The sequence below is a fragment of the Gossypium raimondii genome, chromosome 6, assembly GCF_025698545.1.
Source record: "Gossypium raimondii isolate GPD5lz chromosome 6, ASM2569854v1, whole genome shotgun sequence".
NCBI lineage: Eukaryota > Viridiplantae > Streptophyta > Magnoliopsida > Malvales > Malvaceae > Gossypium > Gossypium raimondii.
Window position 1 is genome coordinate 5,990,299 of NC_068570.1, and position 26,921 is coordinate 6,017,219.

Here is a 26,921-nt window from a genome sequence, read left to right on the forward strand (position 1 = left end):
CCATTCACCATTAAATAACATAATATACGTACTTCCAGAAGATAGTTTCGTGCACACTTATCAAAAATAAAATTTTCCCATATAATTAAATATTGTCAAATTTCTTTCTCCATAAAATCCTCCAAAGGTTTATTAATCTTTCATTTAATTTTTCATTTTTTAAGTTCTTAAGCTTGTATTTTGTGAAATCACCTCATCTTGAATGGAAAAATTAACGTCGTTTTAACTTTTCAGATGTGGCATACACATAAATTTCCATGTAGATGGCACTTCATCATTTAACTAATTTTTAAAATTTTTAAAAATTCAAGAAAATTAAGATTATTAAAAAAAGTATAAAAATGAAAAAGAAATTATTCTTTAATATTTTTAAAATTAATTAAATGATTAAATGACAATCCATGTACATGCCACATCAACAAATTTAGAAAATGATAATTTTTTTTTTGTTTTAGAGTGATTTGACAAAAACAGGAGTTTAAAAGTTTAAAAGACGAAAAATTAAATAAATACTAAAATAATATTTTTATAAAGTTAAAGGGCCAAAAAAAATATTATGCCTTATATATACAAGTTAAGACAGAAAGCAAAAGAAGCGCAAAAAATTTAGAAGAGATGTTGGGGTTCATTACTTTTATTGTTTTAGCTACTGCTGGTTTTGGCAACAGTTATGGTTATAGCAAACCTGTAACATTCGATGGAAGATCCTTGATGATCGACGGCCAACATTTGCTTCTTTTCTCCGGTTCTATTCACTATCCTCGTAGCACTCCTCAGGTATATACATAAATTTATTAAAATTCAATTTTTTATTTTTTTAATTTAAAACAATTTGAAATCGAATCGCAACAAAAACGAATATTACTAGTATGGTTTCCATCATGCTTCACGCTGGTTGATTATTTTCGGAGCTAAATTATAGAGTGAATGTTTGAAGATTAAAATATTTACTTTTTATACTTTTTTTTTCAGAATTTAGTCTCTATTTTTCAAATTTAAAATCCCGATCCAATTGTTAACACCGTTAAATTCTCTTATATTTAAATTTAACAAATAATTTTAACCGTGTTTACAACTCTTAAAAGTTACATGTGCATTTTAATCGAAATAAAGTGTTTGGACTGATCAATGATATTGTAAAAGTTAAGGTACCAAATTTTGTCAAAAAGTTCAAGTACAAAGACTAAATCTTAAATTTGGGTGTAGCATAGAGATCAAAATTGAAATTTAACCATTGTTATATAATCTTAAATTTGAGTATAGCATAAGGACCAAACTTAACATTTTACCATTTTAAGGTGAAAAAAGGGGGACCAAAATTGAAACATTGCCATTTTTCTTTTTTATATAATTATATACATATAAGACAAATTCTACAAACAAACCTCATCCAAATTGAGGTACACATGTACTTTAATTTCTGTCAGTCCATTTCATTTTGGGTTGTAATAAGAATATTCCAAACCTAAAACTGAAAGATAAACGTTTGCTTTTAGGAAAAGATAAACGTTTTTAGGGAATCTTATTATTAGAATGATCGTCCCTTGACCTTTACACCCGTTGGTCTAATATATCAATAAATTTTATTTGTATTGTACAAAAATCTTGCTAAATGCTTTCCATATTTGGAATTTTATATTTTAATAAACTATAGACACTGAAATTGAATCTTTTAAGGTTGAGGCACGATTAATAGATAAAAAGAATTATTCTTCAATAAAAGTCTAAGAACTTATTTGGTGCCAAATAAAGTTTAAGGGCTTATTTTGAGTGTAATTAAAATACAAGACTTTATCTAAATAAGGTGGTAAAGTTTAAGGGCTTGTTTAGAATATTGTTCCAAAATAAAATTTGTAATTTGATAATAAAAAATAACCATTAATTACAGATGTGGCCATCACTTATATCCAAAGCAAAACTAGGAGGGATAGATGTGATTCAAACTTATGTCTTTTGGAACCTCCACGAACCCCAACAAGGACAGGTGAGGCTAATTTTGCTTTAGACGTATTGATGGATGGAGTTGGATTTAAGTATCATCTTAATACGTTTTATGTTTGTTTAAATTCGATTTGATCTAAAATATAAACTTAAAATTTTATTCAAATTCACTCATTTTTGTAAATTGCTAACTTAAGTACATTTTAGTCTCACCCATGTTATTTTTAAATTTTTTTTAAATATTTATATATTTTTTTAATTCAATACTTAATAATTTTATATATGATAAGTAACTTAACATTTTTAATATTTTTACATTATAGTATTATATATTACTATAGATTTATCATTTATGTGTTACAAATTATATAGTATATGAATATAATATAATATAATATAATAGATTACAAATCTAGAAAGTTCGAGCCCAAATCCAACCAATATTTTAAATAGATTTATCTTTTACTCAAGTCCATTCTAATATTTTTAAATCCGTTCTTGACATTTTTGAGTCTTAGCGAAATAATAAATTGGGCCCTTTTAAAAAATATAAAATGCAATACAATAAAATAAAAACATATGCTAGTAATAAAATAAAAAATTAAGGCCCCTTTTATTTTGTTTTCTTTTTTTCTTTTCCTACTTATAATGAAACGATTTGGCCCCTTGGATGCACTTCCAAACTACCCAAGGCTAGCCTAAATATTTTTGTCCAATTTGAAAAATTTAGGGTGAGCCTAAGGGATTGAGCGAGATTCTCACCCATGAAAAAGTCAATTTTGATTCAATTCAAGCTTTGAAATTCAACAATTTTTCAGTACGATTTTAGTGGAAGCCGTGATATAGTAAGGTTCATAAGAGAAGTTCAAGCTCATGGCTTATATGTTTGCCTTAGAATTGGACCTTTCATTGAAAGTGAATGGACTTACGGGTAATAACCATTGCCATTGCTATTCATTCATTTCTTCTTCATCGGCATTTTATGCTAAAACTGATTGTTGATGGGTGCAGGGGACTGCCATTTTGGTTGCACGATGTCCCTGGGATTGTTTTTCGATCCGATAATGGACCATTCAAGGTAAAAGTGCAAACCAAACTTGAGATACAAATAATTTAAAAGATTAAAGCAACCTAACAAAAATGAAAAATTTTGTCTCTTTAATAACAGTTTCATATGCAAAAATGGGTGAGAAAAGTGGTAAACATGATGAAATCAGAGAAACTATATGCTTCACAAGGAGGGCCAATCATATTATCACAGGTTTGATTTTTTGGGATTGAGAAAGAAAACACAAAGTTTAGTTTTGGAATTTTGGTTGATCTGAGAAGATTTATGCACAAATTTCAGATAGAGAATGAGTATCAAAGGATAGAATCAGCTTTCAATGGGAAAGGATCACGTTATGTTCAGTGGGCTGCAGGCTTGGCTGTGGGACTTCAAACAGGGGTGCCCTGGATAATGTGCAGCCAGCAAGACGCTCCTGACCCTGTGGTATTTGCTTCTTCCTCTTCTTTTTCCTAATGTTTTCATTGCTTGTAATTCCTACAAACACTTGGTGGGCAAGAAACAGCAACAGAGAAGGAATAGCCATTATCACCATTAGTAGCATCGATCCTCAACCAATATGCAATGATTACTCGTCCATGAATCAAAAAGAGAAATAATAATATGGTTTCATCTGTTTTCAGTTTGACACTAATATTTGGGATTTGCAGATAAACACATGCAATGGCTTTGAGTGTGGAGTAAATTTCGAAGGCCCCAACTCTCCCAATAAGCCATCCTTGTGGACTGAAAACTGGACAAGTTTGTACGTTTTTTTCTTTTTTCAGAATTTTAAGGATTTCTTTTTTTTTTTTTAGATTTTAAGAATCTACTAATATGATTTATATATATATATATATATAATATTTAAATAACTAAATACATGTGATTAAGAATATTAAATGAACTCCAATTACTTTTAAGCTCAGATACCATTTTTCTATAGAGCATTAAAATATTATCATGTTAGGTAGTATTTTTAACATGTTATAAAAAATATCATCATGTTGGTGAAAGAAAATTTTAATATTTAATGTATTTATAAAAGGTTTATTTAACAATTGAATCATAGGTAAAGTGTTAAATTATTTAAAAGAAAAAAATTATCTTATCAATCTTAAGTTGGTCTCAAGTTGATATGTAAAGAACTCGATCAACAATATTATCAATATAAATAAACAATATGGTTGAAAATGTTTGTCCGATAATATTAAAATGTATAAAATATGTTAAAATAAAATTTTAGTTGAAATAGTAAAGGCAAAGTTTTGTAAATGTTGGTGGTGACATGAGTTTAAATCTCGCAACATGTAAGATGTTTCTTGGTTTATTAAGAAATAATAAGAAAAAGTATCATTGTAACAATATAACTTATTTTAAATGATAAACTAAATTATTAGTCACCCAATTATGATTTTTTATCACCCAATTATGAAATATTATAAAATGATCGTTCAACTATTTAATTTTGTCACTAGCGTTCAAAAAGACAAAATTGAATAGTTGGATGATTATTATAACTTTTCATAGTTGGGGACAAAAATAATAATCCGTTGACTTCTATTGTAGTTTATCCTATTTTAAATATGAAAAGACACTTTAACAATTTCTCGAATCGAATTGATGTTTGATTGACTTGTGAGACTAACTCAATTAGAAATTTAAATAGTATATATAATAGAATTTGAACTTTTCCTTTACAATTGAAAGTTTTAATTAGACCATTTTCTGAATTAAAGAATGGATACTTATTTTATAGGTAAATTACATTGTTGGTCATCTAATTTTATAAGTTTTCATTTAGGTATTAAAAAAATTGGGCATTGCCGTTAACAATTATTTTTATTTTAGTCACCCAACTTTAATAAATTTTCATTATCATCACTCACTTACTTTTTAAAAATTAATTTTATTTTTTTAAAAGCTTGAGTTTTTACAGAAAATCGAGTTATTTAGTTGCGAAATGAAACTTAAAATTTTCCTTATAACTCAATGCTCGATAAAACCTATATTTCCCCTCTTATAGGAAATAAAAATAAAAATTAATTCTAAAAAAAGTTAAAAGAATTGAAAAGGTAAGATGATTTTCCTATAAAAATCCATGCAATTTTCTATAAAACCTTAATTTTTTCACCTTTTATTAGGAAAAAATAAAATTAATTTGAAAAAATAAGTTTGCACTTAAAAGTTTTAAGAAATAAATAAAACAATTCATAAATTAGAGATCTGATTAAATTGGGTCAAAAACAATTCAACATAAATTGTGATTAATATATAGAAGATATACTCGAATAAAAGTTTTAAGGGTTTAATTAATATATTAGCCAGGAAGAAATATCAACTAATCTTTTTGATACAATACTTAGAATTACTTATAGCTTCTCCCTAACTCTTAAATAATAGGATAATGTGTTTCAACACATTCGAGCTCACGTCCTCCCATATTAACAACAATATTGATGTCAATCGAGTTAATACACAATCATTACCAAGTAACTTTTTTTAGATTTTCGGTTTCAGCGTGCAAAGGTATGGTGAGGAGCCGTTCATAAGGTCTGCCGCAGATATTGCTTTCCATGTTGCATTGTTCGTTGCCAAAAATGGAACTTATGTAAATTACTATATGGTAACCACATTTCTTTTAATCTTTTGTAAATTGATTTTTACATTTTATAATTAATTTTTAAATATTTTCATAAGATTTTTACATTTCTCAAGTCTTCTGTTGATAGCTGTCCCAATAATATATGCTTAATGCCAAATGTCACAATCTTTCCAATAATATTTGTTACTGTTTAAACAGTATCATGGAGGAACCAATTTTGGAAGAACAGCTGCTGCAAATGTAATTACAAGTTACTACGATCAAGCCCCTCTTGATGAATATGGTATGCTTCCAATTTAAATTTTCATTTAAGTTAAAATATACTTTGAAGTTTCTATATTTTTTAATTTATAATTTAATTTCTTTATTTTTAATTTTAAGAATTTAGTCACTATATATTTTAGATTAAAAATTTAGGTCCAAGTGTTAGTGTCACTTTAAAATTTTCAGTGAAATTTATTCGAGTGACATTTTGAAATTAAAAAAAATTTACTTTGTAGCCATATAACAAAAATAATGTTGTAATGAACATGAATTTGACAAAAAACGGTGTTTACAATTATATTTACATTTTAAATTTGAAAAACAGAGGGACTAAATTTCAAATGTATAAAGAGTATAGGGACTTAGAGCATAATTTAACCTCTATTTATTTAACCCATAATTTTCAGCTTCAAACTAAATTAGTATTTCAGGTTTAATTAGGCAACCTTTATGGGGTCACCTTAAGGAATTGCATGCTGCAATAAAATTATGCAAAGTTCCTCTCCTTGCTGGATCTTATGAAACTTCCTCTTTGGGTCATCTTCAAATTGTAAGTACATTTCATAGTGTATTACATATATATATATACACATATGTATGGTTGTATGTATATGCATTGAATTGAAACATTGTTTCATCTGTTATGTTAAAGGCTTATGTATTCAAAGGAAAATCAGGGAAATGTGCTGCATTTCTGGTGAACAATGACAATACCTCAAATGCTAGAGTTCGTTTCCAGAATATTTCATTCGAGTTGCCTTCAATGTCGATAAGCATCCTTCCCGACTGCAAGAACGTAGCCTTTAATACTGCGAAAGTAAGACTCGAGATTCACGGTCTTCGGTTTCTTTCATTACAAGAAACAAATCATACTATCACAGTTCAAGCTTTGCTTATATTAACAGGTAAGCACACAGTACAATACAAGGTCAAGGACAGTGAAATACAAGTTTGATTCAATGGAGAGATGGGAAGAGTTCAATGAGCCTATCCCGATCTTTTCGAATACTTTGTTGAAAGCTAATGCATTGTTAGATCATATGAGTACCACGAAAGATACATCGGATTACCTTTGGTACACTGTCAGGTAAGCTTCGATCACAAACTGTTTGTTTTGAACCGCAGTTGATCCCCGAAAAATGCAGCTTTCAACATGAATCCGATGCTGAAGCCGAACTTTCTGTAGTATCCAACGCTCATGTTGTACATGCATTCGTCAACGGAGCATACAAAGGTGAACCACATCCATCTTTTTAACCTCCTTTTTCACGGTTTTAGCTGAAGATTTGAACATTTAAACCCGAAAACCATTCATATTATTCGGTGTCTAGGATACGCACACGGCGGGAAACACAACTCTGCATTGGAGAATCCTATTGAGTTGAAAAATGGAACAAATCACATCACCTTACTTAGTGTAATGGTTGGATTTCCGGTACTTTAAATCCCAAATCTCTAAAAACTCAAAGTTTCGGTTAAGTTTGATGATCAATAATCACCTAAATGGATCGTGGTGTATAGAATTCGGGAGCATATCTTGAACGTAAAACTGCAGGCATACGAAGTGTTAGGATTCAAAACAGATACCTCAATAACTATCAATGGGGATATCAGGTAATTTAATTACATTTTTCTCCATGATGTTACCTGTTTGTTACTACATAAGTTTTGATGAAAGTTTTTTTGTTGAAGAAGATTGGGTTATTAGGAGAAAATTTAAGCATATTTACTGATAATGGAAGGAATAAAGTTGAATGGAGTAGGTTCCAAGGCAGACATAGTCGGCTAATTTGGTATAAGGTAATTAACTAATGAAGTTATTCAAATGGGGTTTAACCATATTTATGATGTCATCAATTTCCTTGTTATTTTTTTGGTAAATATATCATGAATGCCCCTATACTAGAAGTTAGAGAACATTTTGGCCCTTATACTCAAAAAGTTGGACAAATTAATCCTTACGCATTAGAGCAAAAAGCAAATTAATCATTTTATTAAAAATTTTATTCATTTTTACTATTAAAAACTGGTCCTGCACGTCAACAGGAGGTACACGTACGGCATGTCACTGTTTGATTGTTCTGTCAGTCACATCAGTTTTTAATAGTATAAAGAGATGAAATTTAAAAAAGAAATGACCAATTTGCTCTTTAATCTAACTTACAGGAACTAATTTGCCTACTTTTTGAGTAGAGGAAAAAAATACAATCTAACTCTTAATGCAAAAACTTTCATGATACTTTCATTTTTTTTTTTTTTTTTTGCAGACTGTGTTTGATGCACCTGGTGGAAATGATCCACTAGCATTGAACCTTGGCTCAATGGGAAAGGGTGAAGTGTGGGTGAATGGCAAAAGCATTGGACGATATTGGGTCTCAATTCATACACCACAACAAAGACCTTCACAAACATGGTACTAAAAGTTTCTGTCTTAATAGAAACATGAACCGATTGAGTTAAACTCAAGATTCGAATTATGTTTTTCGTTTTCTTTTTTCAGGTACAATATACCTCGATCTTTCTTGAAACCTGAAGAAAACCAGTTAGTTTTAGTGGAAGAAGAATATGGGGATCCTCTGGGGATCACATTGGACAGTGTTTCAATTACAAAAGATGCTAAATATTAGTAGTGCTTTTTTTTATGTATTCATATGTATGTATGTTGAGACTACAAGTGTATGCATGTGAAAGGGGAAAAACGTTGATGATTGTAATACTTAATTTCTTAAATAAATTCTTAAAATTATAAATGAAATTGAGAATACTATGATTAAAAAAATAAACTAGCATATTAAACATAAATTAATTGCAATTATATTATGATTGATTAATGTTTCTTATTATATAATTCCAAATTTAATTCAAACAACCAAAATCATAAATTTTTTAATTTATCTGTTTGTAATTAAAATAACAATCGAAAGAGTAAAAATATGGTCAGACATAAAAATTAGATTACACGTTTAGAAGACTTTCGTATGTTCATGAGATCTTTACTAGCGAGTAATCCATTATCAATCTATAGTACAATATGTGACTTAAGTTTAACTCACTTACCAAGTTGCAAACAAACATCAAGAACAATTTATTTACAAAGTAATTGCACTAAAATTAGTTCCTCACAATGAACAATTAAATGTTCTTTGAGCCTCTTAGATAATTGATTTATATTGAGACCATAGGTATAAATAATATTGTCATAAATTGACAAAGTAATATTTCCACTTATTGATATGAAGAGGCATATCCTTTGACTTTCCTTGATACCTAATCAAATGTATAAAGAGTCTTTGAACAACCATATGTTGTTCTGAAAATCATTATAAAAGATTTCGACAAGATAATTTATTTTTCTATAGAAAGAAAAATCGTTCAAGAAAGACTTGGAAGATGTTGATCATAAATGAGAAGATTGATTATAGAGAAAAGGAAAATGAATTCGTATTCACATGCATGAAAATTATATGGAAACAAGAATAATCTTGGATTAAAATTCGAAATAGATTTCTTTGAAGTAATAAAACTCTTCAAATTAGAGATAGAACAATAACAAATGCAAAGAAGAAGCATCTTTTACCCAATAGCAAAGGGCTTGAACTAAGATTTCTAGATGGATGGGATGAGGTTTTAGTGCCTCTAACACATAATTTAAATGTGAGAATTTGTCCTTCAAAAAATTTGATTGAGTTGATTATAAATTATGAGATTTTATTATCTTCTTAAGAAACTGGATTTCCTTTTTTTTAATGTTCTTTTATGTAAACAATTTTTTTGATATTATACATATCCATTTTACAGTCTATGTTCAGGGTTCGAGATTGCCCCTCTCAACTATATTGTCTCCAATATCTGAACCTACATTCTCCCTTTAAAAGTGCAATGTGTCTTATCATTGCACCCAACCACTTGTTTTGTCAACTTATATTTTCAATTATTTTTACTTTATTTTTTTTCTTTTTATTTTAATTGATTTATTTTTATTAAAACTTTTAAAAAAAAGCAACTAATTAAATTTTAAATTAAAATAATAGCAAAAACACAGAGCTTCCCATACATCTAAAATTAGGAGTTTCCTTCTCAGCTTATCCTCCTTGTTCTGTATATTTCCTTTGGTGTTGTGTCAGCTAGCTTCAAACCAGAGGAAGACGATGATCACTATTTCTAAGCAGCTTGAGTTAGACACCCCATTTTCATCCTAGAATGTTGGAAATGGAGCCAAACCTTTGCCATTGGAGAGGAGTTACATGCAACTCCCCCCTCAACAACTCCATACTTTCCCTTTCCTTGGCGGGGTTTGGTCTCTCTAACTCCACTTTCCTTCCCATGCTTTGCCAGATTGATTCTTTGCAATCGCTTGACTTTTCCAGCAACTTGTTTAACTCAATCCCAGATGAGTTTTTCAACAGTTGTGGAGGGATTGATGGGTTAAAGAGCTTCAACTTTAGCAATGTTTTCCCAATTAGAATTCGACTCAGGCTTGTTCTCTATAACTACTTCCTTTTCAAATGATTGTCTAACTCATGGTGGTTGGTTCGCACCGGTTCCAGTTGTATCGATCGGGCAAGTTAACTCAAAATTTCTCAGGCTTTTCAAATTTTGCCATTCCTAAATAGGGTGAAACGATAGGGTAAAACGAAATGAGACGATTATGAATGTATCTAACATTCACAAAAAATAGTAATAGCATTCAAACTTCAATATCCATAGCGGAACAAAACAGAATTTAAAATAAAGCAACTAACAATTGAAAGACGATAGATTTGACCATATTCACTCCGACCTCACTCCATCACCCTAATTTTAGGTTAAACCAAACTTTTTATTGTCCAATTTTAATAAAAAATTGTTATGGTTTCTACCATAAATTGTGCATATTAATTTATAGTTTCTATTGCTAAACACACTTGGAACAAGTGATGAAGAGTTCATCTTTATTCATTAACTTAAACTACCAACAACAAGAATATAACAAAGCATTATGACATGTTTTTGGACAAGTATAATATCTTAGCTCATAAAGGTTACAAATGAAGGTAGTTTCAAACCTAAAAACAAAAAAACAAAAGAAGGGAATCTAACCCAAGATTCATATTTTAACTTCAACGAACATAATAGTATTTTTTTTTAAGCTTGAATTGAGAGATCGAAACTACCTAATATGGCAATATCATTGCATTCAAATCAAACAACTTGGGTATCTGCTGCTTCATCTTTTTGGGGCTCCACATATGTAACAACAATGTCTTTTCTGAATGTTAGATAGATGACTGCAATAATGTAAATCGCCATTAAAGGAAACACAATGATTCCAATGAATACATTCCCTACTTTTGGTACATCATTGTGAATCAACCAGTCTACAAACGATGTTATTAAATAGTACACGTTGATGCCAATGATTCCAATGCCTAAAATCCATGAAATCACTATTATCTGCGATGCAATAAAAATATAATTATCAGCTAAGAACATAAATAAGCAAAAAATAAAAGATACTAAAGAGAGAAATAATAGTAAAAGTATCTTAAAGGCTCCTATATTAGGAGTCAGATTGCATTTTACTCATCAAAGAGCTGATCTCTTTATGTTAAAAATTTTATCCATTTTTACTATTAAAAACTGGCATGGTTATCGAAATAACCAAACAATAACACATGGCTGGTCATGTGTAACTCATGCTAATGTATAGGGACTAGTTTTTAATAGTAAATATGGATGGAAACTTTAACAAAATGACAAGTTTGCTCCATGATTTAACATATAGAGACTAATTTACCTATTTTTTAATAAATAGGAAAATATACAATCTGATTTTTAATACAGGAACATCTATTATACTTTATCTAGAAATAACTCACAATTATGGAGTTCTTGTAAGGTCCCATCTTGGTTGAGCTGCTACTAAATTTAAGGAGTGGGATTAGAGCAAATGGTAGCTCAAATGAAAGAATCATCTGCAAAATCCATTACCAAATTTACAAGTAATATTTTTAGCTTAAAATATTTTCATTGATAAAATAATTCTTCGATCATCGAATTAGAAGTGCTCATGGGCTAGGCCTATTCAAGGAATTTAGACTTTTTTTTGGGCTCGACTCGAAAAATAGGTTTATTTTTGCTTAAGCTCAACCTGATTTAAGGAAAGTAAACTCCAATCAGCCCGTCCATATTTGATTTTTTAGATTATTTTTTATTTAAAATTAAATTTTTTTAAAATATAATACACTAAATGCATTAAAAAATTTTAAAATAAAAGTTTTCTAATAAATTAAAAAGTATTTATATTAAAAACGTACTATCATAAATATAATAAATGTATTATATTAAAAACACAAACAAATATAATAAATATTTTATTATATTAAATATAAATTTTAGAATTTTATATTTTGGGTTGAGTTATTTAGTTGAATAAGTTTCTTTTAGGTCATGGACAATGGGTTTAATCATAATTAGATTAGTGATTTAATATAAATATAAATATATATATAATTATTATTTATAATATATAACTAATATAATATTATTTTATAACATAATATTTGGACCAGGCCAGGGTCGTGTCAAAAAATCTTGTTCAAGGCCAAACCCATATAAAAAACGGGCCTTAAATTTTAGCCAAATCCATTTTTCAGGCCTTGTATTTTATCTAAACCCTCCTATTTTTCGAACAGACATTTAAACCTAAGCAGGTGACCCAGCCCATAAACAGGTTTACCGAGAATTTAATAAGTTTGGGATTCGATTCCGTTATTTAGAATCCCTTGGGGTTGCGATATGCTTTGTTAAAAAAAATTGATCTTAGATATATTCTAACCGATGCAATGATAATTAGTCGACCGGCCCCTTGAGATCCACCAATGATGGACACAATGAGACTAGGTGTAATGGCAATACACCTAGTCATTATATTCCTCACCCATTTCTTCATTTTAAGATTCAAGAAACCCTAAAAAGAAACAAACATCATATGATAAAGTTAATTAATTGTCATTAGATAAATGATTAATTAACACAACATTTCAAAAAGGGTTTAAATTGCAAAACCTGCATGATAAATTGTCCTGCATAAGTCCCTGTAATGGTAGAGCTTTGCCCTGATGCTAAAAGTGCAACGGCATAAAGGGCTTTGCTAGATTTCCCTAACACATTCTGCAATATTGGCCAAAACACAGTTTCTTACCTTCAATTTTGGTTTGCTAATGAAAAGTTTTAGTATGTTTAATTAGTAATTTTGGACCTGGAGAAGGAAAGAAGCTGAGTTGAGATTAAGATCGTTGCAACGTTTCTGGTTAGCACTGGAAATATTATCAGCTGTGCAGACCGCGGCGGATACCGAGACAACCGCCACGTTGATTAAAAATGCCACAAACAAGGCGATGCCACTCTCTATTAAAAAATATCTACAAGCATCCTGACCAAATCAATGAAAGCAACCATAACTTAGCATGCATTAACAAACTAGGACTATAGCATTCAACTTTCAATGATGATATTGTTTACTTTGGCTTACATTAACACCTCGAACAGAGTTTGGTACTTTTCTGCTGAGCACCAGAGCTGAGTGAAGGAAGAGATTGTGCCTGTAATTCACACCATTTTTTGTAGTTAGAATTCATTAAGAGCTTTATTGAAATGTGATATAATGAGATTTGGTCCTGCTGTTATAAAGTCAGTGATAAATGTTTCGAAGATTTTATGAGAGTTTATTAGTGGCTCATGTGAAGTGCACATGAAAATCTTCTAAGGAACCTTTCTATCCGCAAGATTTTCAAAAGAAATTATATAACAATATATGTAGGGCGAACAAAATTCGATTCAATTTGAAAAAAAAATTGAATTTCGAATTAATCAAATCGAGTTATTCGAGTCAACTCAAATAACAAATTTGAGTTTCAAGTTCAAGTCGGGTTGAATTTTGCAATTCGAATAATTCGAATAACAAATTGGTGTAAATACTCTTTTGGTCCCTATCAATTTTGAAAATGAACAAATTAATTTCTCTCTCAACAAAAATTACAAAATAATTTAAAATAATTTTTAAAATTCAAAATATTTATAAAAATTTTAAAAGTAAAGTAGAAAGTGATTGATGTTATAATGTTCATCTTACGGCATAACAAGGGCACCCAAGAGGGCAATAGCGTCGCCGGTGGCTCCTTGGCCATTAAGTTTAGGAACAAACATGCCTTTAACCACACCTGATGCTGGTGGCTTTACGTAACTCATTTCCCCAAAGAAACATCCCGCCATTACAAACACCAGCACTGCTATCAGCATTTCTAGCTTCCTCACCTTTTCATTATATACATCATATTCAACAAAACCAAACCATTAGCAAATATTAACCTTCTCTAATTTAACATTTACATATACAAACACAAATTAATTACCCCATATCTCTGCAGGCCAAGGAGGAGGAGAGTGCTTAAACCGGTCAATAAAACTCCAACCCATACTGGGATGTTAAACAGTATATTCAATCCAAAGGCTGTCCCAATCACTGCCACATATATATAAATGCATCATATATCTTGTTTTCAGTACTTGGTTTTTGAACTATTTACTCATGATGTAAATGATGACTTAAATAACAAGAAACCTTCAGGTATATCAGCAGCTATGACAGCAATCTCTGCTAGAATCCATAAGCAATATTTCACCATTCTTGGGTACTCAGCCTTACACAATTCTGATAAGTGTTTGCCTGAAAAGTTAAATAAAGCTAAATTATAACATCAGAAATGGAGATTTTGTTAATTATTAGTATAAAATATGTATATAATCAATTACCAGTGCTGACTCCAAGATTTGCAGCAAGAGATTGGATTATGAGAGCAAAGACTAATCCGATCAAAACCACCCACAGCAGCTGAAGATTGCAAAGGTTTCATGTTGTTGCATTTAAGAATATTATAAATATAAAGGCTTTATCTTGAACTTAAGTATTACCTCATATCCATGGCTGGCTCCTGCTTGTAAATCAGTTTCCACTGTGACATGACGTCAATTAGATTATGATCAAATAAGGAAACATTAAAATCAAAGGAGAAGGAGTGGAAATGGCTTACAGTTTCCAGGATCAAGATAAGCTAATGAAACAAGGAAACCAGGGCCTATAAATGACAAAAACTTTCTCCATCCAGGTTTCTAAAAAATAATCCCATAGAAACATCAATCACAAACCAAATAAACACCCTCTCCCTCTCTCTCTCTTTATATATATAAAGAAATGAAACCTGATCATGATTGGGGTCATCATGTTTATCATTGAAACGTTTGCTGTTGTTACCAGAGAAGGATTGTGGGGTGGTGGTGCCGGGCTCCACATTGAGAGCAACTATGCGGTTGCTTCCTCCACCCCATGATTGAGGAATTACTGCAACATCGCCTCCTTGCTGTTGCTGCAAACTTCCCATATCTCTTTTTTCTTTTTAAGTTTACTGATTACTGTATAGTTACAGTGACACACATTGAAGAAACTGAAACACTGCATTTATAGTGCAATATGTACAACTTATCCAATATTTGCCTACATGTTTTTTTTCTTGAGGTGCTGACTAGCCAGTTACTATCTTTACATAACATGCAAATAAAAAATTGTTCAATTTTATTAGTGATATCATGACATGCCAATTGTTATGATGTATCTATACAAAGGAGGACAGGTTCATGCCACTTCATCTCTGTTAATTAATTAATTAATAAAAAATTGCGTAGTCATTGTCAATGTGCTTAATTAACAAACCAGATGAGGTGTAAATTAGTATAATAAAGTAAATTAGGACCCAATAAAAATGGCATGCATGGGATGTTTCTGCTTTACATTTGGAGCCAATGTAGCTTTATGTACGATTGCATGAATCGGACAATTGGTTACTTAGCATGGCGGCAATGCCCATTTGGTAATATACAAGTGTGTGCGTCTCATGCTGCTATTCCCCTTGCCCATATTATTTTTATAATTAAACATGTCTTCCTTTCATATTCATTAGTATGATTTTTTTAGATTATAAAAATTTAAATGGTTGGTGCATTTAAAATTTAATCTCGATTTTTTTATTTTTAAGAATTTAGTTTTTTATTTTTAAAATTTAAAATTTAAATTTAATTATATTAATATTATTTAAATTCACCTGCTAAATTCACTATTGTGATATGATGAATTTTTGAGAAATAAGCACTTGGTAGTCATGTAATAAAAAAATATTATAATGGACTGAATTTAATGAGATAGTTTTAACGGTCTTTGGTAATTCTTAAAATTCACAAATCAAAATAAGGTATTTAGAATAATTAATGACATCAAAAAAGATTGAGGTACCAAATTATGTAAAAATTAAAGTATAGAGATTAAATTTCAAATTTGAGGATAGTATAGGGATCAAATTTGAAATTTGACCATTGTTATATAATCTCAAAAAAGTTGTGTATTTGGGCACCGGTCAACATTTTAATCAAAATAAAACATTTAGACTAACTATAACAATATAAAAGGTAAGGTATCAAATTATGTCAAAATTAAATATAAAGATTAAATTTTAAATTTGAGCATAATATAGAGACCAAAATTAAAATTTAACCATGATTATATAATCTTAAATAAAAGTATGTATACATCAACATTTTAATCCAAATGAAGTATTCAGATTAACAATAACGTACTAAATTATGTCAAAATTACAGCATAAAATTAAATTTAAAATTTGAGCACAATATAAAGACCAAAACTATAATTTGATACTTCTTACATAATCTAAAAAAAATAAAAATAAAAAGCTTTGTTTATGTATTTGGATATAGAGAGTAGATAATTTTGTATATTCTAATTCATATGCTGCAAAATATTCTCATCATCTTTAATCAGAATGGGTCACTTGAAGGTTTTGTCCAAATTGTACTTTCTAATGCTTGTGAATTCACTGCTCTATCCCTCCCTCTAAAATATAGAGGGCTTTTAGATTTGGTCCCTATCTTATGAAAGCCTCTCTGATTAGGATAGTTCAAACTAAACGCGGATGGTTCTTCTTTGGATAATCCGGGGAGAATAGGGGCCAACGCTCTCATTCGAGACCACAATGGCAATTGGGTGATCGATGCCTATCGCCATATACGAAGAGCGGCCAGTGTAGAAGTTGAGCTTTGGGCACTCCGTGAGATTGAAGCAGATGCTACTCCTGTGCTTTACTTTATGCAGTCTTCTACTAATCGAAATATTTTGTTATCTCATTTGGTTGATGAGTGCAAGAAGCTCTTTTATTCTATGAGTTCTACCTGCTGGAAACATATATTTCGGGAAGGGAATAAGTGTGTACAGATACTTTAGCGAGTGTGGGCAATAACCTTCATCTGTTGTTTCCATTAGATGAACTCCATGTTTCTAAGTTTCTTTATGTCTATTCTAATCCTCCTGACTGTTTACATCGTCTTCATTTAGATGATGCTCAAAGGGTAATTATGTATCAAACTCTATGTTAGTGTTTTTATTAATAAATATCTTACTTTTCCGACCAAATGAAAAAAAATATTGTCATCATCTATAACTTGTTCAAAACGTCTTCAGTAGTAAGATGTCCCTTAAGCAATGGCTCAAGTCTTGTGGATCAAATGCGTTGAGAGAGTTTGTCCTCTATTTAGTCAAAACCCAATATAACTACCAAATCCAGAGGTCCAATCAGAAAAATGAATAACCTTGAAGCGGTTACACCTGATATGTGAAGAACAACTAGAAGCACATATAGTGAAAGAAAATCAAAGGTAAAGCCAGAAATAAATAAGGCCCTAGATCAAATTATGCCTGAAAATTTTCTTTGAGGAATTTAAGGCAGTGAAAGTGAACATCAAGAAAACAGAGTTTACATACAGGTAATCAAGTACTAGTGGCCCGCAAAGTTATCAGAATCTTTGCTAATTTCACCTAATCTATAAACAATAATTCAACTTATATAAAGAACCACAATTTTTTTAGTTTAATTCCATTGAAATTTAGAATTCATAATATCAAAAAGCTATGGAGAAAAGCAAGAAAAAGGAAACATTTACACCTTTCTATTCCCATAACAGCACTTCTATTGTTTTTTCCTCCCCTTGGGAAACCAGTAGCATACTTAGTGATAGCCACCACCACTGTCGCCACTGCAGCCACTGCAGCCACCCTCACCATTGTTAACGCCTGCCCCACAAGCACGACCAGCTGTCGTGCCACCATTTACACCTACTGCAGTAATGGTTGCCCCTGGATTAGCAACACTTCCACCATGCAGTGGCCTCCACGGTTGTCACCAGTGCTTTCACTTTTCTTGGACATGCATATGAAGCAGAAAACTGACCATAAAAAATAAAGTTACAAGGACAAAAGTAAATATTAAAATAAAATAAATAGAGATAACAAAAATGGCAAATGTGTTCATCTCTTACTGGGGGCTTGAAGTATAGTTTCTTTTTGTGCAAGCAACAAGATATATGAAATAATGACAGTCTTGATGAAGCCAACTAAACATCCTAATATTTGAAGTGATTTCAACTTGGCCATCAGCCCATAATTAGCATCAAAGGTTTTGACATACTTAGTTCAAATTCTTGTACACAAATATTTTGTAGTATACAAGACCATACAATAGATGGACAACTTGGAAGTAGGGGAACTCAGTAGAAACTGATATGAAAAACCAAAATGCATGAATGTTTTGCAGGTGAAAAAGGTTCCTGAGCCGCAACAATGAGAGCATTATTCTCCAACAATAAGACCGTAGGTAAAACCAATTATAAATTGAAACTTCAAAATCTGCGGAAAGAAAGTTCCTCCACCATCCTCGTTATTCACTCTGTAATACTTACCACCAGAGTGCCCCAACAATCAACCGACTTCTTGTCTGCTTTGCTTTACATGGTTGAGCATAAATAGCTTTCCTTGATTGCTAAACTTCCTCCACCATCCTCGTTGTCCGTATGTGACTTGTTATATGTTTCACTTTCATAACTTGTCTACATCTGCTGCCGACACCATCTCTTATTCTTTTATGCATCTCGTCGTCGATCAAATTGGCTGCTCCTACTGAATTCAGTGCATCACAAACTAACTTATATGTATACTCTCTTGGGATAGATCCCCCTCTGATCAACTCAAAAAGAAAACCCTTGGCCTCCAACACCCTTTCAGCTTCACACAGAGCATGTATAATCGGAGTATACGAACTATTTGTTGCTACGCCATGATTCATCCGTTGCATCCTCCGCATCATCTCAATACCTTTATCGATCTCATTAACAGCACAATAGTACCTAATGAAAGAATTATAGGTGATCCGGTTTGGAACACAATTCCTTTTATTCATATCTTCAAAAAGTTCCAAAGCCCTTTCAATTCGATTCGTCTTACAACAACCATCAATCAAACAATTATAAGTCACAACATCAGGGACAAAACCCTTAAACAACATCTCACGAAACAAGTGATTCGCCTCATAAAGCCTCCTTCGAATTGCCTTTCGACATCCTGTTTGCATACTGAACTTACAATAAGAACTTATCAAAATTGTATATGTATACACATCGGGTGGACATCTGAAACCTGGTAATTCCATTTGTTCCAACAAGAACCTTGCTTTATTAAAATTCCCAACTCTACAAAGGGCACGAATAATCATATTATATGCAAAAACATCAGGTTTGCAATGATATTGCTTCATTCTATAAAAACAAGCCAATGCTTCATTAACTAACCCTTCTTCACCTAGGACTTTAATCAAACAGGTGATAGAAGTAGTAGTAACAAGACTCCCATTATCAACCCTAGACATTTCCTTTAGAAAATCCCAAAGACCCTTCAAATTATTACCTTTAGCCAAAACAAAAGCCATTTCTTTACAAGTTTTCTCATTATGAGAAAACCCGAAAAACTTTTCCACCCATAAATAGAATTCCATTGCTTTATCTAGTCCTAAAGCTACCCTTTCGGGGTCTCTATAAGCAGCAGGCCCAAGGAGAAGAACATTATGGGAAATCTTAAATTTCTCTTGTTTAAGGTTTCTTTGCTTTAAAGGAGCACGGTGGCGGAAGCCTTTTTGACGGCCAATGGAACGAAGGGATTGAAAAAAGAACTTGGGAACGGATCTTAAGATATCTGAAACTGAATCAGTTGTCCATGGATTTGAAATTGTTGAAGAAGCGAGTTGAGCATCGAAGGGTCGGTTTTGAACCATCATTGACATTACCTGGTGGACTATGCCATCGGAGCTGCGTTGCAAAGGCTTTGTTGGAAACATCTTTCTACTGAAGTTTGCTCAACAAATTCAGTTCTTTTGCTTTCAATTTCTTCAGTGGGTGTTTGAGTTTTTTTTTTTTTTTTCTTTCACATAACAGCTAAAGAATGAGACTTATTATGCATTGCAATAGAAATCTTGTGGAGCTGCATGGCAGAAACATAAAAGCAGTGTAATGTTTGAAGTTAAACAGTGAAGATAAAAGCCCATACTGGGTTACAACTTATAGGGTAGCTTTATTTTGGTGTTTGTAAAAAAAATCTAAACCTAAAATATCAAAAAAAAAAAAAATTGGTATGTTAGATTTAGTTGCTTTATTAGTTAAGTTTTGGATTTTGACATTTTAAATGAATTAAGTCATGATATTAAAAAGAGTATAAAATTTTAATGAGTATTTGATTTTCACGAGCTGTATTTTGGTGCATTAAGCACAAAACATGTACACAAACCAATTCTTCAATTATATCTAACTCAGTCTGACTAGTTAATAGGACATCAATGTTCAATTCTATTTACAATTTAATACATATATCATTTATCAATCATATTCACTATTACAATCCAATCTATTAACATATCAAATATATTTCATAACATTCAATACATTTTCAAGCAATTCATGTTTTTTTACATTTTATTCATTTAAGTCCCCGCTCTCAGCAATTCACATTCCAACTCAATCCAATAGGTCATATTATTGCTATATACACCTTGACATTCCCAAATGTAGATATAATGAGAATGCAATCAATTAATACGACCATAAATCATAAATTTACAAACCAGAGTTTTCGATTACTCGTTTTCACTTTTCCTTTCCCTCTCAAAGGTTCCGCGTTGACGTTAGCTACGTACATTCATAAAACATATCACATAATCAATTTCCAGTCAATTCAAAACCAAATATCAATTTATACATCTTTTTTAATTTATTCAATTTAGTCCCTAAAATCGGGACAAGCATAACTTCCAATCTAAAACTTCAGATTAAAATTCGATTTCACATTTACTCATTAGGCACCTTCTACTTTCTATTCCTACCAACATTTCATAATAGTTTTTTATTTTATTCAATTCAGTCCCTAATGTATGAAACTAACAATTAAGCTTTATAATTTAGTCATTTTCTTAAACTAAGCTTAATTTCTATCAATTTCACATTTAAATCATTCAATTCTCAACATTGGCAACTTACTAAAATTTCACCAATTGATCAAATTAATCCATGGAATGGCTAGGACTTACTTGTAATTAAGGTCGAATGTAACTTAGGTTTTTCTAAGCTTTCTTCAATGGTGGACGATGAGAAAGGTTGAAGAAGATGATGATTTCCATCTTTTTCCACTAACATTTCCTATTTATATTATGGTTAATTTTGATTAATTAACTTAATCATGCTTAATTAGGCTTTAATATTTAATTAACTTAAAATAATGACAATTAACATCACATCTCACTATCATCCATTTAAAATAGGTTTATTTGTCATTTTAATCCTTTGGATAATTGATATCTAAGTCCCCAAGCCTTATTCTAATTAAAAATCTATAGCGGTTAAACTTTTTCAATTTAATTAGTCACAAATTCGGCTAAATTACTAAATCAAATTTCAATTCATCAACATACTAACTTCGTAAATATTTCTATTTAATATTTACGAACTTGGTTTACGAAAATGAGGTCCTGAAACTGCATTTTTCGACATCGCTGAAAATTGAGTCGTTACATCATCAATACTCACTATTCCAAGTATCAGTACAACACTACTGACACTGTTCATTTTTTCTCTTTGGAGAAATTGTACCGATACAAGTTATACAAGTATCGATACTTCTTTGTAAGGGACCTAAATCATTCCCAAAACATTCATTTTCATGCTATGATCAATCCAATTCATTCCCAAACATCCATCAACTAATTTAAACCTTAAAACATCTCAAAGTAACATATATATATCATCATATGTTCAAGACATAACCAAACAAAATTTCCTACACTATCATATTCTTCAAGCTTCTTTAAGTTTCTTTCACTGATACTCATAAATATCCTAACAATACCTATGTACATGTTATAACTAATTCCAAAATAAATATTTTATATTCACTTTTAGACCTTGAGATGTGATGAGATGTGTTGAAATTGAATCCTCGCTAAATGCTTCAAATTAATCTTTTCACCTACGCGTTAGAAAAGAACGATTAAGCTTGTAAAAGTTTAGTAAGTACATCGAGAATTTAAATTTACCATTATCTTAATTAAATTTAACATGTCAATACTTTAAATATAACATAATGAATTTAGCTAAATAATCATTAAATGTTTATTTTCACTTGCAATCTTACCATATTTCACTTACCAATTCACTATTGATTTCACTTAACACTTTTCGTTTTCCCTATAGTAAACTGAACTGAACAAGCAAGATATGTAACAGTCCGTTTTTAGTGAAATTGAAACGTGATTTTGGGACCACAAATTCGAGACCGGAAGGAAAATTATTTTAATATTAGGTCTGCATTATGATAGAAATGTATATGTTTAATTGATAAAAGGACCAAATTGCATAACATGCAAAAGTTGAATTCTAGTAGCTAAAATAGCTATGAAATTCAAAATCGGAGGTCCTTATATGGCAAATAGACCATTAAGAGGAGTTAGTAGATAAGTATGATGATTCATTATAGGAAAATTAAATAAAGAAAATGACTAAATTGGAAAGATGAAATAATAAAAGATGATAAATTAATTAAATAAGAAATATCATCATTTTATATCATCTTTCCCAAATTAAAACATAAAAACCCTAATGAGAGCTTGAGCTCTAGCAAACTTATTTGGCTCAATTAGATCCGGATAGACCAAATACGGAGTTAGATTAAGGAAAAGAAAAGGTGTTGGATTAGTAGATTTTGCGTACACGAACACTTGTCAAGGTAAGTTCGTGTAACTAAATTGTATAACTATATGTTTGAATTGAATGTTATGTATGTGTGTTGTGAAATTGACATGTATGAAAATCAGACACATATCTGACAATGTCCAACAAATATTAAGTCTCATTTGAATAAATGAAATTCGATGGATACAGGGTTCTCAAATTAGTTGTGGTCCTGCATGTGTTGTGGACACACCACAACTTAAAAATACGTCTCGTTATTAGCTCTCATGAGCTTCCCGTTATATGGTTCTTGCGAGCTTCCCGTTAATAGCTCTTCGGAGCATCCCGATTGGTTGTGATTCTACATGTGTTGTGGACACACCGTAGCTCTTATGAGTGTCCTGATATATGGCTCTTCGGAGCTTCCCGATTAAAGGCTCTGTCATGAGCTTCTCGATTAATTGGCTCTCCGGAGCTTCCCGATATTGGCTTCCTTGAACTTTCTCGATATTGGCTCGTATGAGCTTCCCATTAATGGCTCTCTATGGCTTCCCATTAATGGCTCTCTGGAGCTTCCCGTTACATGGCTCACATGAGCTTCCCATTATGTGCTCGTATGAGCATTCTCGAATATGAATTGCTGGATTACAGATTTATACACTTTGTGTGTACTACCCGTGTATCCATCGATATTTTAAATGATTCAACAGGCAAAATCCTGACATGAGAAAATATATGAATTCGAAATGAATCATTATCTGTATATACTCGAAATACTTGGGAATTTGATGTTTGATGAGCTCATACATGTTTCTTGATATTCAAGTGAAATAGATGACTAACATGTTTGATAAAGTTATGTGTTTAGGCTATTAGCCAATTTGCTTTGGATGTATTTTTGTATGCTTACCTTATATGTAAATAAATGGTAAGTTAATTTCCCATTATACGAACTTACTAAGCATTAAATGCTTACTCTGTTTTATTTCCTCTGTTTTATAGTACTTCGAAAGCTCATTGGATTGGAAGCTTGGTGGAGATATCATACACTATCCATCAGCTTGTTTCAGTATACATATAATAAACCCATTATGGTTATAATGACATGTATAGGTCAATTAGCCAATGTTGGCATGAAAATGTTTTGGTTGTAACTAGCCATTGGAATGGCTTGTGATGAACATGTTTTGATGTGAGTAATGGCCTTATCAAGTTTAACGTGTGCTAGTATAGTTGAATGATGGTTAATTTATAAACATATTGATGGTTGGTTTAAAATTGGTAAGTAAAGATTCTTGAATGGTTGTGGTAATATGTTAAGTAATAAGCTTAATTTTGGTTTGGTTGAATACCTTATTATGGTCTATTGATGTCCAAAAATGTTTGGTTAGGTGATGCCAAGTTCGGGTGAGAAATGTGGCCTTGGAAATGACCTATTTTCGTCCACATGGGCAGAGACACGGGCGTGTGTCTCAGCCGTGTGTGACACAAGGCCTAGCACATGGGCGTGTGATTTGGCCGTGTGTCCCCTACATCTTAAAATTTTCAAAATAGAATGCTCAAAATTGTTCACACTGCCTAGCACACGGGCGTGTGGCTTGGCCGTGTGACCCAAGTTAGAGAGCACCCTAATTTGGACACAGGCTGGAACACGGTCATGTGCCCTACTTCGAATGCCCATATGGCCTGAGACACGGGCGTGTCTCTTAACCATGTGAGCTACACGGCCTGGCCACACGGGCGTGTGTCCCCTGCACCTTGGAAAAATTTTAAAGTTTTGCGAAAAATTTCTTGAGTTCCGGTTTAGTCTCGACTTGATTCTAAAGTGTATTTTGGGCATCAATGGCTCATATAAGGGACAATATGATTGATTATGGTTGATTTCTGATATGAATGAGAAATAATATGAAATGTTTGTGCTTGATCTGTAAACTCTGGTAATGTTCTGTAACCCTATTCCGGCAACGGATATGGGTTAGGGGTATTACAAGATATACAAAAAGAAAATCGAAATACACCGAAGCGCAGAATCACTGAAATGCTTCAAAGAGCCACAATCACTATGTTGCACTGAAGTGCCACGATCATTAAGTTGCACCAAAATGCCACTATCACTGATTTGCATCGAACTGTTACTATCACTATGCACGCTGAAAGTTTCCTAATTGTATGTAATCTATATCCAACATGTTCGTATCTTGTCTACTTGGGCATTTATATTGTCATTTTCATCGTTATCACTTATCAATTAATAACATATAAAACTTTACACTCATTACAATTTAGTCCTTATTTTCATGAAAATGAATATTCATTAAATTATCACTTTAATATCAATTAGAATTAAATTCACTATCATAAACACTTTATTTAAACTCTCAATTCAATTATTTTTATTTCACACTTCTAACTTTTACACTCTTTGCAAACTAGTCATCTTTACATCAATTTCACTACACTTAACTTTACAATCTTTTCAATTTAGTCATTGCTAACATATAATTCAATAATCACTTTATTCTCACTTGAAAATACATTTCATTTCCATATATCACTTCATTTAAATATTTTATTATAATATTTTAGTACACGATCACTTTTGAATATTTTATAATTTAGTCTTTAGCAATATGAAATTTCATAACCACTATAAATCCACTTCAATATCACTTTAATTTCAACTCGCTACCATAAAACACTTCATTTAAGTCCACTAACATATTTATTTATTTCACATATAAAACTTTTGTACACCTTGCAATTTAGTCCCTTTTACCAAAATTCCACTACACTTAATATATTCACTTTATCATTGAAATTTATTTCATTTCAATAATACTTCTTATTTAATTTCATAATAAATATAATCATATTCTCAAATAATTTAATCATACAATCATTATAACAACTTAAATATATCCTACACTTAGATTTAATTGGGTAAGACAAAATTCTTGGAGTACTTACACTTAAATTTTTGGATTTATTTCCTCTTTCCTTCTCTCACTCCTTTGCTACCTCTTTCCTTCATCAACCCTTTGACAATCACTTTTCTTCTCTTTCACTTTATTAACATACCACATACACATAAGTTTGAATGTTGCTCGAAAGGTTAAGATGTTGTGTAGTTATTTCCAAGCTATTAAATTCCAGTACATCCCTATGGAAGATAATATGGTGGCTGATTGGCTGGCACGAACTTGTCTGTCTAGTGCGACTGAACTTGAAATCATTGCTTTTCCCATGTTTTCTGTTAGAAAGTTGCTTTTAGAAGATAAACTAGGAATTCCTACATGTAATATGTTGATTTAAGGCTTAATGTACCTTCTCTTTTCTATAAAAAAAATATTATTTTCACACACTTTGAATGAAAGTAATAGGAAATCCGTGACAAAACCTCACCAGTCTTGCCTTGCTTCTTTACTTCAAACCTTTTCTTATATTTTCTCTCTCCTCCAAGATGAACATATTCTCTCTTCTCATGAAACCAAACTTGTCATAAAGTTTCTCTATTGATTTTACTAAAAATCTATAGAAAATTTTGAAAGATTTGCTTGGTTTTGTTAAAAATGGTGGAAAGGGTCAGATTATAAAAGAAAGAAAACTTTCCTTTCATAAAATGATGATGGCGTTGGAAGAGAAGAAAATGGAGAGAACTCTATTATATTCTCTTATAAAAATCCATTATATAATTAAAATATTAAAATATATCATAAAAATCCGAACATAATTATTTTCATCCAATGGACCATATTTATTCATAATTTTCATCAAAATCCAAGGGCTTAGAATGTGCCACAATTTATGAGAGTTTTTCTCATAAATATCAATTTATGAAATGTCCATTTTGCCCTTGAACTTTCTCTCCATCCTTCATTTACGACACTTTCTTGGTATATTACACCTCTAATCATTCGTCTATTT

General features: G+C 31.1%; 4 protein-coding genes across 6 annotated transcripts; 2 read left to right on the top strand and 2 right to left on the bottom strand.

Moving 5' to 3' along the window:
• The first annotated feature begins 615 nt into the window (after positions 1–615).
• On the top strand, positions 616–8,540 carry LOC105771575 (beta-galactosidase 16). Its single transcript, XM_052631954.1, has 18 exons — positions 616–777; positions 1,889–1,984; positions 2,760–2,872; positions 2,953–3,019; positions 3,110–3,202; positions 3,290–3,433; positions 3,658–3,752; positions 5,507–5,612; positions 5,790–5,874; positions 6,287–6,405; positions 6,508–6,672; positions 6,761–6,942; positions 7,001–7,089; positions 7,187–7,290; positions 7,377–7,469; positions 7,551–7,655; positions 8,123–8,268; positions 8,356–8,540. The coding sequence occupies exons 1-18, from the start codon at positions 616–618 to the stop codon at positions 8,480–8,482; spliced, it is 2,091 nt and encodes a 696-aa protein (XP_052487914.1). The 3' UTR covers positions 8,483–8,540.
• Positions 8,541–9,786: 1,246 nt separating this feature from the next.
• Positions 9,787–15,328, bottom strand: LOC105771580 (metal transporter Nramp1). 2 transcript variants are annotated; one of them, XM_012593016.2, is made up of 14 exons: positions 15,095–15,328; positions 14,927–15,005; positions 14,808–14,848; positions 14,649–14,727; positions 14,458–14,562; positions 14,249–14,358; positions 13,969–14,150; positions 13,369–13,438; positions 13,096–13,269; positions 12,903–13,007; positions 12,673–12,804; positions 11,714–11,809; positions 11,009–11,288; positions 9,787–10,460 (listed from the first exon to the last, which is right to left on the bottom strand). In XM_012593016.2, exons 1-13 carry the CDS (start codon positions 15,272–15,274, stop codon positions 11,037–11,039), a joined length of 1,605 nt encoding a protein of 534 aa, XP_012448470.1. In that variant the 5' UTR covers positions 15,275–15,328; the 3' UTR covers positions 9,787–10,460; positions 11,009–11,036. The 2 variants fall into 2 exon arrangements, with proteins under 2 accessions (XP_012448470.1, XP_012448469.1); XM_012593015.2 differs by lacking the exon at positions 9,787–10,460 and having other exon boundaries at positions 10,770–11,288.
• Positions 15,329–16,723: 1,395 nt separating this feature from the next.
• Positions 16,724–17,181, top strand: LOC128041671 (uncharacterized). The gene is made up of 2 exons (XM_052631955.1): positions 16,724–16,738; positions 16,858–17,181. The coding sequence occupies exons 1-2, from the start codon at positions 16,724–16,726 to the stop codon at positions 17,179–17,181; spliced, it is 339 nt and encodes a 112-aa protein (XP_052487915.1).
• A 554-nt stretch (positions 17,182–17,735) lies between these two features.
• LOC105774570 (pentatricopeptide repeat-containing protein At1g77405) lies at positions 17,736–20,302 on the bottom strand. 2 transcript variants are annotated; one of them, XM_012597104.2, is made up of 2 exons: positions 18,693–20,302; positions 17,736–18,179 (listed from the first exon to the last, which is right to left on the bottom strand). In XM_012597104.2, the coding sequence occupies exon 1, from the start codon at positions 20,117–20,119 to the stop codon at positions 18,773–18,775; it is 1,347 nt and encodes a 448-aa protein (XP_012452558.1). In that variant the 5' UTR covers positions 20,120–20,302; the 3' UTR covers positions 17,736–18,179; positions 18,693–18,772. The 2 variants fall into 2 exon arrangements, with proteins under 2 accessions (XP_012452558.1, XP_012452559.1); XM_012597105.2 differs by having other exon boundaries at positions 18,273–20,302.
• Between the last annotated feature and the right edge of the window lie 6,619 nt (positions 20,303–26,921).

Coding starts and splice junctions, on each gene's coding strand:
- LOC105774570 (XM_012597104.2), bottom strand. CDS start 20,119: ATGTTTCCAACAAAGCCTTTGCAACGCAGCTCCGATGGCATAGTCCAC.
- LOC105771580 (XM_012593016.2), bottom strand. CDS start 15,274: ATGGGAAGTTTGCAGCAACAGCAAGGAGGCGATGTTGCAGTAATTCCT. Junction 14,849..14,926: donor TTATCTTGATCCTGGAAACT/GTAAGCCATTTC, acceptor GTCATGTCACAG/TGGAAACTGATTTACAAGCA. Junction 11,810..12,672: donor GACTAATTATCATTGCATCG/GTTAGAATATAT, acceptor TGGATTTTGCAG/ATGATTCTTTCATTTGAGCT.
- LOC105771575 (XM_052631954.1), top strand. CDS start 616: ATGTTGGGGTTCATTACTTTTATTGTTTTAGCTACTGCTGGTTTTGGC. Junction 3,434..3,657: donor AAGACGCTCCTGACCCTGTG/GTATTTGCTTCT, acceptor TGGGATTTGCAG/ATAAACACATGCAATGGCTT. Junction 6,943..7,000: donor TACCTTTGGTACACTGTCAG/GTAAGCTTCGAT, acceptor CGAAAAATGCAG/CTTTCAACATGAATCCGATG.